The sequence below is a fragment of the Apaloderma vittatum genome, unplaced genomic scaffold (assembly GCF_000703405.1).
Source record: "Apaloderma vittatum isolate BGI_N311 unplaced genomic scaffold, ASM70340v1 scaffold3311, whole genome shotgun sequence".
Taxonomy (NCBI): Eukaryota; Metazoa; Chordata; class Aves; order Trogoniformes; family Trogonidae; genus Apaloderma; species Apaloderma vittatum.
In genome coordinates, this window is record NW_009699444.1 from 124,929 (window position 1) to 135,640 (window position 10,712).

At 44.2% G+C, this 10,712-nt stretch overlaps 1 protein-coding gene across 1 annotated transcript in view; it reads left to right on the top strand.

Annotated features, from left to right (window-relative positions):
* The window catches only part of LOC104280642 (collagen alpha-1(XXIII) chain-like), a 165,137-nt gene that overhangs the window by 121,020 nt on the left and 33,405 nt on the right, over positions 1-10,712 (top strand). The window contains 2 exon segments of the mRNA XM_009878355.1: positions 157-201; positions 7,626-7,633. Coding sequence (XP_009876657.1) covers positions 157-201; positions 7,626-7,633 — 53 coding nt within the window.

Below are 10,712 nucleotides of genomic sequence, written 5' to 3' on the forward strand. Positions count from 1 at the left end.
TGAAAAGGAGTGGTGTTTAAGATGTGCAGCTTACTATATTTATTTGTGGCTGTTGGGAAAGGGGGGAAGGCACAAGGGATTTGAAGGGAAGGCCATGTGGTGGGTCCCTCCCTGAACTTGGGACATGGCTGACCCTCTGCTTTCTCCTTTCCACAGGCCCTCCGGGGAGGCGAGGGAAGCCCGGCCGGCGTGGAGAACCCGGTAAGCATCACCTTCCCCCGCAACAGCGATGGGTGCCCCACGGGTGTCATTGGGCTGGACGGGAGCCTTTTGCTAACGAGGCTGAATAACCCTCACCTACTGGGCTGTGGAATGGGAAACCCCCACTTCCCTGTGGGCTGGATATGAAGGTTTTTTTAAAAAAAACAAAAAAAATAAACCTAAACCCTAAGAAAAAAAAAAATCCAACTCAAAACACCTGCTAGTGTTGCATATTTCATACATCCTTCCATTTCTCCTCTGTGGCATTCAGACGCATTATTATCGCTTCCAGCAGTGAAGTTAGCACAGAAATATAGACACCCCCCAGCCGTGCTCGATGGGAGGTGTGCACTGGCTTGTTCCTTGCGTGTGGATGTGTCCCTGCATTGCCTGTTGGTCCCACGTGTGGGATGGGTGGTGTCTGAGTTTCAGAGCTGGGGAAAACCAAACCTCAGTCACCTGCCGTGGGCGCATCCCCCAAACTGCGTGAAACCGCAGACCGGCCTCACTGGGAATTTTTGAGCTATTTACTTTAATTATATGCTTCTGTCATTTTGGTATCTAGTGGGTTAGTTTTGGGTTTTTTCCCCGTCTTGTGAAATGTGAAAGCGGCGGTGCCATCTCAGCTGGGCAGGAGTGCTGTTTACGCTGTGCTGTTAGTTCTGAAGTGCTGTTCGGGAAGGGAGAGAGGTGATTGGCGTTGCTCTTTCTAAGGAAAACAGACAGGAATGTACCTCGAAAGCCATGCAGAGTTTGCCTCTGCGTGTGGGAAAGCAGCAGATGAAATTTTACACTCCGTGGCTCTTAGGATTTTGAATGATGAGAGCACAAATGGGGATGGGGTAGGTTTTTATTCAGCAAGGAGGCTGTTCTCTGCTGCCTGTTGCTATAGCAAATACACAACTGGGCTTTCAAAAAGAGCAGCATAACTTTCTGATCACAAATAATTTAAACCTTTTTTTTTTTTTAATGCTAGGGAAAGGAAATCCAGGGGTTTTGTGCTGCAGACCATGGACTGATCTCCATGGAAGGTGGGCAGGCATTTCCCTTCTCTTTCTGCTGATGGTATTTCAGTGTGTTATGTGTTTTCTGAGATATTTTCACTCCTGAAGCATCAAGGATTGCTCATTGCCAGGGGATCAGTACTGCACTCCTAGGGGTGGTGATGGATCCCAGGCAGCTTCATTAAAGCCTGTTTTCCTAGCAATTGGGCTGTAGGATTAGACTGATTCTTTTTTGAGTATCACTAGGATGTTAAAGAGCGTGGTGGAGAACAGCATTCAGCCCTTGGTTGAAGGGCAGCTGGTGAGGTCAGTCAATGAATTTGGGGTTTATATGCAGGCATTTATGTGAAGATTGTCCAAGATGTCTCTTGAGCCCATACAAAAGTTTAGGAGGTATTCCTGAGCTTGAGCATGCCCTTACCCTTCACTCCCTTCTCCCTGTTTCATACTTGAGCTTCTGAAAAGCAAGACTTGCCCTCATGCTGTGCCACATCCACGAGTACCTCTTGAGCATCCTCTGAAGCAGGAAGCTGCCAGGCAATCAATGGAGCAGGAAAACAAGCATCATGAAGGGAAAAAAAAAATTGTTAATAGCAACGTGTGATCTCCTTTGAACTTTTTTGCAATTGTGGAGAAAAACCAAGGAGAGTGCAGCAGACACCCACGTGTGCACCCAAAGGTGTGCACAGACACCCTCGATGGGACACACCAGTTAGATCTATTTAATGCAGCACAGTCTCAACAGATGGAAACGTGGAGAGCAGACGTTCTTCTGTGTATTGGTTTTGGCTGAGCTGCCAGATGTTTGTTTTAACAGATAGCTTGAATATATATTTCTATATTTGTTTGAGAAGCTTGACCACATATAAACCAGGTCCTTGTTCCTTCGCTGCAGCTCCGAAATATGAATAAAACATTGTTTGCGTAGCACGATAGCGTCTGTCCCCAGGGACCCTGCATGGTTATAGCTTTACAGCCTCCAGACAAATGCAGCTGTGGAGCCAGAAGACTCAGCGCTGGTCTCAGCCCTGCCAAGGGGAGCGTTTTTGCTGGCAATTGTTGAAATGGTCATGTTGGAAAACGTTTTTGGATTCATATTGAAGCTTTCAATAGTTAGAAACAAGCAGAGAAACTTTTAAGAGATCATTCTGTCTCTTTTAAATTGCACCCTCCTGTTGATTTAAACCAAGACTGAATTTTACTTTTTTCTTTTGCCGCGATGGACTCAGATTAAAAAAATAAATAAATTAATCCAACAGCTCTGTTTCTCTAAACTAAGAATTCATCATCTGGAAAACATGATGAGACAACCGCTGTCTACCGTAGAGAGACACTATACCATAAAGGATTCATTTTAAGTCATTTCTAGGGGATAAAAAAAATAACCATTTTGGACTGTTTGGCAAGCCTGGCTGCACATGCTTCAAAAAGCACTTGCTAAAATGTGAGGGTGAAGCACCGTCACTGCTAAAACCCCAGCCTGTCCTTGTACTTCGCATCACCAGCGGCAGTTTGAGCTTCTTGTGGTGGCGTGGTTGTCCTTGCTGTCATCTCTTCCCTGACCTCAGATATGAGCAACCAGGTACTTGGGGCAGGTTTTCTGCCACTGTCAGCCCAGCTAAAGGAACCAGGGAGCGATCGAGTCCAATGGCTCCATCCAGCCTATTTTATTTCCTCTTGCTATCATCTGGTCCTGTGTCCTCGAACTGCTCCCAAGGGATGGAGTCACTGCAGTGACAGTCACCTGAGTGCTGCTAGTGTGGAAGAGGGTACTCATAAAAATTGATTTATTCTACTGTTCCTACTATGAGGCCAGGAAACTTGCACCCGCAGCCTCCTTGGGGAGGTGTCACTCCTGAACTGACCTTTTGGCTGTCTGGTCTGACCCAGTGTGTCCCAAGCTCCATCTCATCCTGCCACGACCAACACCCAGGTCCCATCACCCTTACTCCTGCACGGGAGCATCAGCGGTTTTTTGCACAGTTGAAAAGCAAGCGTGACCTTGAAGAACCATGTACACCCACCCGTAGAAACTGTGTATAAAGAGAAAAACAAATTTTAATACAAACTTGCATGGGATTTGCAGCCTTCTCCACGGTGGTGAGGGAAGTCTTTGCAGCACCAACTGTGTGGTTGGTCCTGACAGCCAGCCTGTGCGTCTCCAGATACAGTTCTCTTTCCATGCCAAAGGCAAAATCATGTTTAATGTCACGTTAGCTTATTCTTTCTTTCTTTGTGAAATAACATGGATTTCAGCGGGGAGCATGAGAGGTTTTGCTTCCTCTCTTGCTGCCAGCTGGTGCTGCGTGAGCGGGATGGGGTACGGCCGCACAGCCCTCCTTGGGGCTTTGCGTTTATTTTTGTAAAGATTGATCCATACCAGGGTGTTTCTGAGGGATGGGTGAAGCAGATCCAGGATTTGGGAAGTTGGTTTAAATATTGGTTCAAAGTCTTTGTACTAATGGATGATGAGAGGTGATGCTCGTGTCTCTCATGCCAACGCGCTGCTTTCTCCTCCTGGCTTGAAGATTGATTCAAAAACTGATCTGAACCTCAAAATCCCTCAAGGAAAAAACAGGAGAAAATACGCCTGAAATGTTAAGTCTAGGAAGTCTCTGAATAGGTCTCTGCTCTCCTCACATGAAGCAAGAGCTGGTTCTGGAATAAACACCCAAAGCTGATGGCGACGGCTCTGGGTGGTGCATGTCTGCATCCACCATGTGCAGCTGCAGCACAAAGGAATAAACGTTGGCCGTTTTAGGCAGAAAATTGCCCTTACAGGTAGGCCTGGAAGGACATTTTTTGGTGAAGTGTTACTTCACTGGAAAACGTTGACTTGGCAAAAGTTTTTGTGTACAGAATTTTTCCATTTCAAAAACACTCGTAAGGGAAATGTTTAGAAATCGCTGAAATGGGATAAAAGTCTTCTGCCGCACCCCCATGACTTTGCGTTTCCAAATTTACATTGTGCTACAACTGTTTCTTTAATTTGACCTTCCAACAGTCTCAATTCAAACTTGTTGGGTTTCTGTTGTGGTTTTTTTGCTTTCTCACATCTATTCTGTTTACAGAAATATCCTCATTTGGAACAGGGAAGAATCTCTTTTTAAGGAACAAATGCAAATCATTTTCTGTGCAGGGACATGTTATTTCTCTCCCAGCCCTACGCATACTTACACCCCATGTTTTACACGTTAAGATCCTTTCAAATCCCTTGGCCGTGGAATTGCGCGGAGGAGTGTGAACACACACTTATTGTTACTCAGGTAGCACGTGTGTGCGTGCATGTGGGTAAATCCTGCAGAACTTTGTGTTTATTTGGAGATTTTCACTGCTCCCTGTATGTCTCATGACGAGTTGGATACACGTACCCTCGTAGCTGAGGACTGCTTTGGCTTTTACTGAAATTTAGGACAAACCCTCATCTGTCCCATATTTGCTCTCAATAATGAACCTTCCCGCTAAGAGAGCGTGTTCCCCGTGTGACCAGCGATGAGACACAGGTAAGAATTATTGAGGGCAAAGGCAGTGACAAATATTCTTTTTCAGACTGATGTAGAGCAGATATCTGCAACTTCTTGTGACTGTAGCAGTTGTCCTTCCTTGTGGCCCATGACTTAGTTGCTTCCCTTATAGCACCCAGGATTAATAACTCTAGGTGTATGTATATGTATAGTGTGTGTGTGTATAAATACATGTACATGTGCTTTTATATAGATATTTATATGTGTACCTATGCATTGGGGGTTAATTATAATTTTTTTTACATATCTAAGTGGCCACAGATGTGTGTGCTACCCTGGGGATGTGTCCTTTGTCCATTAAGGGCAGCAGCTCAGTCGCGTCTGACTCTGCCCGAGCTGTTGGAGGGGTCTGCCTGGTGTTGTTTCCCCTGCCAGGCAGTGCTGTCTCCTGCCATGGCATGATAAGCAATGTGCAGATTAAACAGAAATGCTAGCTTATCCCAAAATTCTCAAGCTGCAAAAACACTTGGAAATAAATGACTGTGACCTGTCATTTCCCATGTGTTTGTGTACAGCTGGGGATGATGCCACCGTGACCTGCTAGGTTTTTGGATATACAAAACAACATTAATGTTAGTCAGGAAATCTGGGTCATTTATTTTTGAGTTTCTTTTTTCACCTCCTGCTAGCAACACTGTTCATGTCTTTGAGGAATCTCTTGGTATTTCCAAATATCTCCGTGCCCTTGCAGGCTCAGGTACTGGGTGTTTGCTCCCAGCAGCAACGTGTGCTGCAGATCATGGAAAGGCACGGCACGTTTCCCTTGCTTAGAACAAATCAATCCTGCACCAAAACCTGGGCATTTGCAGGTTATTTTGTCTTTCTCCTCTTCCTTCTGGAATAAAGCCCCCAGGCTAATTTGTTATGGAGTTTTAAATGCACAAAGGCTGTTTCCAACTTCTATTCATCATCGTTGTCGTCATCATCATTTCAGAGTGGTTTCATTCTTTGTTTGGGGCTCCCAAGCTGATTCTCACTAGTTAGAGTTATTAGCAGTAAATTCTGGCCAGTTCCTCTGAAAAGAGCATGTCTCCTGTGCAATGTGCCCACATCCAGGAGATGGCCAGGTGGAGGATAGCCCCTGGGTATGCAATTAACTTCTTTATTTATTGTTGGCTTGCAAAATATTTGACTTTCTTCTATAGGAAACAAGTATCTTGTGGCTAGGCTTTTGAAAAGCGTATTCGGCCAGCCAGAAATTTGTGTTGTTCTTAAGAGAAGATGACTTCAATAGGTTTAACATTATGAAGATTTATCTAGTCCTGTTTGGCCAACAGTGCAGCTAAGGATTAGTGTAAATGCCACTGGTGCGGATGGGAAGAGTCCCATGGTTGCCTATGCAGGACCTCTCATCCAGCTGTTCCATCCATCCAGCTGGTTCCTGTATCTGAGAGGAGAACATTTTAAAAGAGCACTTGCCTGCACGTGTTGGGAGCAAACAGTAGCTGAGAAAAGGGGAAAGGCAACAAATTCCAAGGAGATTATAATTGGTGCATGGTTGAAATCCCATATTAAAATAATTTCCTGACTGCTTCTTATTCGAGACTTAGTTTTGACTTTTCTACAAAAGGGCTTTTGTTGGAAGCTTGGCATGAGGGAGTTAATAAATCAGGTTTATGATTCTCAGTTAATAAATTGGCATAGAGCCATTGGCTTCTGTATTCATAAGAAATTAAACCGAGGAAAGTGAGCGTGTGTGAATTTTGGCACTTAAAAAAATAGACTTTTGGGCATGGAGGGAGGTTTGAAGGTTGTCTCCTCCCCTTGGCCGTGGTTCTGTGCAGAGCTGACCAGGTTAAGCTGACGAACACGGGTTAACAGGCTCTGCCTGTTGTTACTTGCTTTCAGTCTTAAGCTTTTCTTGGGTTTTGTTATTCCACTTCTCAATGTTTAATTTTGAAAAATTTTAAAACCCGTGAAGAAGGCGTTAGCTTCAAGTATTCTTGAATAAGATGAACCAAAATGATTTTTTTTTTCCTCCTTCCATATTAATCTTTCCCACTTTTTTTTTTTTTCCTTTTCTAATTGTGATTAGTTTCTGGTTTTGATCAGGCGGGAAATGGAGCATGAAGAAGGCCCAAACAGGGAGCTATAGGCTGCCTCGCAAACGGGAGTGAAATGCGGGTTGCATTAAATTAGGGGCTTGGCGTTCACCTCTGCCTCGCACCAGCCTGGGCGAGCGGTGGGAAAGCTGCAGAGATCTTTCTACTTCCATTAATCACAACTTCAGGCTCTGGCAACTAGTACCCAAAGCCTCTTGCAGATGCTGATGGGTTTTTATCCCCGGGATCTGAGCCCACTGGCTGTCTCTAAGCACAGTCAAACCCTTGGGCAGGGGCTGCGTGGACGTGACGCAGGACTGCAGCGCTGCGTGACGTGTTTTGGGGTTGGGGAGGGACAGGGACCAAATGACAGCGATGTTTGGGATCGGTGGCAGCTGTAGCAATGTCCTTGCCAGGTGCCTGTGGCAACGCGCTGCTCCTTTGGCTTTTGCAAACGTATCCGCAGCTCCTCTTGCATAACCTGAAGAAAAATGAGCGCCGTGGTGAAAACGCGTTTTGTATTTGTAAGATTCCAACTGTGTTTGCTTTCTTTGCTGTTGCTGCTCTTTGGTTGTATGTGATGCCCCAGGCCCTGAACGCAGGTGATACCTTGTGAGGTGCCCAAGGTCTCGTGGGGCAAGAGGGCTGGGGAAAAGAGTTTACACCCTCTGCAAGTACAATCCCGTAATGGGAGGATGTGGAGGGTGTTAAGGGTGTTTTTGAAAGTCATCCTGCTGGAAATGAATGGAGAAGTGCTGAATCATACCAATTTTGGTTCCTGCTATGTGCTGTTTTATTGTATTATATGTAATTGAGTGACTTTTTTTTTTCTTTGTTTCTCTTTTGTTTTCCAGGACCTGCAGTAAGTATCCTGGATTTTACTGTTGGAACAACAAAGTTAAGGCTTCCTCTTCACCCCTCCCCTGCCTTTCAGTGTCATTGCAAAAACACAGCATTTTCTTGGTAGAGGTGTGTCTGGAAGTTAAATTGGTACCAGATGCTGCTGTATTTTATTTTTTCACGATTGCAGACAAATAGAGTGGGGGGGGGGGAAGTTCTAAAATGTTTAACTTGCTACCCTGAGGGACTTCCAGTAATTTTAAACCCAGAAACTATTCAGTAAAAGAGTTCTCCCTTTAAAGAGTTCTTTAGTTTGCTTCCATTTACCCGAAAGAGCGCTGCGTTAATATTTTAACATGTTAGTGGATTTATTGGTTCTAAAGCTCTGTCTTGCTTTTCTTATCTGTTGTGTTTCCATCATGTAATATGGGTTTGATGGGGGGGTGAGGGAAGAGCTAGAGGAAAAGCTGGAGCTTGCTTTCTTCTCTCTTTGAAGTCTTGGGGAGAATAACAAGCATTCCTACCAATGCAACCAGAAAATTTATGGGGAATTTGTTGTTTGAAGGGGTAACGGTTGAAAATGTGTCAACTCCTCCTTCCAAGTGTTCAGATGTGCCTTTGACTGTGCCACCACCACATCCAAATCTGACGTTCTACTGCTGGTTTTGGAGTGAGAAAAGTGATATTTCATTTGTGCCTTCTGAGGTGTTGAAGGATTGTCAAAAAAGAACTTATGAGCATTAGGTGCATCGGGTTTTCTAATGTTCTTTCCCCAAGAGATAAGGACAGGTACAGGCTGTTTGCAGCCACATCTTTTCTTCTCCATCGTTGCACCAAGAGACATTTCTTCACATTGATCTCTTACTATAGAGCATCACTGGGTTGAAAAGGGATCGTTTTAGGAAAAATAGATTTGGTAACTATTTCTGGGCTAATTTATTTCCAGTTCTATAAATCTGTTTAAAAGCCACAGGGTGATGAGGAAATGCACGTGAAGCATGGGGGCTGTCACCGTGGGGTTTTGGTTCTCCTGAGGTCGGTAGCGCTGCCTGTGGGGTTTAGTTAATGGCTTTCAGCACTTCGCTTCAAGTTCATTTTTTAATGTAAAGACTTCAGAGGGGTTTGAACAAAATTATTATTTGATGAGGTTTTGAAGGAGCAAATTGGGAAAATTTAAGACTTCACAGCTTTGACTTAACCATCCTTGCAGGAGATCTGAATGAATTTGTTCTAAAAGTTGTGCCCAGCGTTAGCAATAAATCCAAGACTCTGGCTCGAGAAATGCAAACAAATTAATTTTTCATGTTGGTTTATGTGCAGAAATGTAGCCTGTCAATAGATTCATTTTCCTGTAAATATTCTGTAATTAAAAACTGCAATGCAGCCTCTCCAACCCATGCAATTAAAGTGACTCCATGGGTTTTTGAAAAAAAGTGACTCCTGGGCATTGACAGCGGGAGCACATTAGGGAGGTGAGTTCCCATGTGCCTGGCACAGAGCTTGACGCCGCTGCCCGTCACGTCACCGCGCAAGATCCCAAGGTCGTGGAGAGCATCCACTGAGGCTGGGAAGCCCTCCTGGGTGCTGGAGCTGGTCCCCACAGGGATTCTGCCTGCCGAATAAATGTTGGGGTATTCTTGATTTTCCTTCTCGGCAGTTCAGACAATTTGGCTTAATGATTTTAAAAATATATATATAATTTCTTGCTCAATGACAGGTTACAAATGAAAAGGATGCTTCCTCTTTTAAAACTCCATGTATACATCTTTTAAGGGATGCTTTCCTTTTGACTGAAGTACTTTTTGGCTTATTTGAAATGGATTTATTTAACCATTTCAGCTCTGTTCCCACTCAGAGGCTGTTTTCAGCCCACACGCAGCCGGCTGGATTACGCTTCCTCACGTGTGCTCTCTGTTCACTTTCAGTGTATGTGATTCGGCATTGGCGACATATGGTGCACTATTAATTTTTCTTTGTCTCTAGTTGGTTTCATTTCCTGGTTCCCACGGCACTATTGAATTGCAAACGGAGAACAGGGGAGATTTAACACAAACAAGACTTTTTTTCTTTTTTTCTTTCCCCCCCCCTTTCCTCTTCTTTAAAAGACAACTCCTGGCTTAATTCATTAAAAAAAAGAAAACAAAACACAGTATATTTAGCATAAGCAGCATTTGCTAGAAGCTTCTTTAAACATAATATAAAAGTCCTAGAACCCACAGAACCACAATATTATTTTATTTCAACAGTACTGTATTTGACTCTATTAGTTTCTTCTGTTTCTTGATTTTTGGCCATAAGGAATCGATTATATCTTACATGTACAGCATCGCACTCTGCTAAAACTGTATCCTCAATGCTGTTGTTCCCTAGTAGCAGTTGTTCTGGTATTTTACTTTTTGGCTGTCATAAGCTGGCTGTCTCTATGAAATTATTAGAATTTGTGGTACAGGATTTGTGGCTGTTCGACGATTGATCGTCCTGTCTGTGAATAAGGGGTATTCTGCTCAGATGTGCTATAAAACCTCTGTTTCGGAGGGTATTAAAATCACATGCTGGGTAGGAAATTTCTACAATTGAAGGATAGACTTACCACAGACTGTAATTAAACATTTACAGTCCCAGATATTAACAAACACTTTATGTATTAGCATGCTGGCTGGGGACGAACGAGGGCTGGGGAGTTACAAGTGTTTCCTATTTATCCATGTGTACTCCAGTGCCATACGTCTCCATAAAAATCTCACTGTGCTCTTTATCCCAAGACTGTAATTTGTTGACTAGGTGGTTGTTGAAGTCAGCATTGTTTCGGGATGAATCGGTAGCGCTGCAGGAGGCATTAAAAGCTGCAGGGGCACTTAGCGAGCCGGGAGAACCACCGTCCGTGGTAGGAAAGGGGCTGCCAGAGTTATTTCATGCTGTAAGAAACGTATGGATCTGACTGTACATCTGCAGCATGCTGACATAACCTATGTTTATGGTAGCAGATGACATTTGCTGTACCAGACACACGCTTTACTGCCTACTTGTGTACCAGCTAATACTTAACAGCTCCTTCCCGGGAATCTGCCTTACGTCTGGCTTGCAGCAGGCTCCTCCGCTCT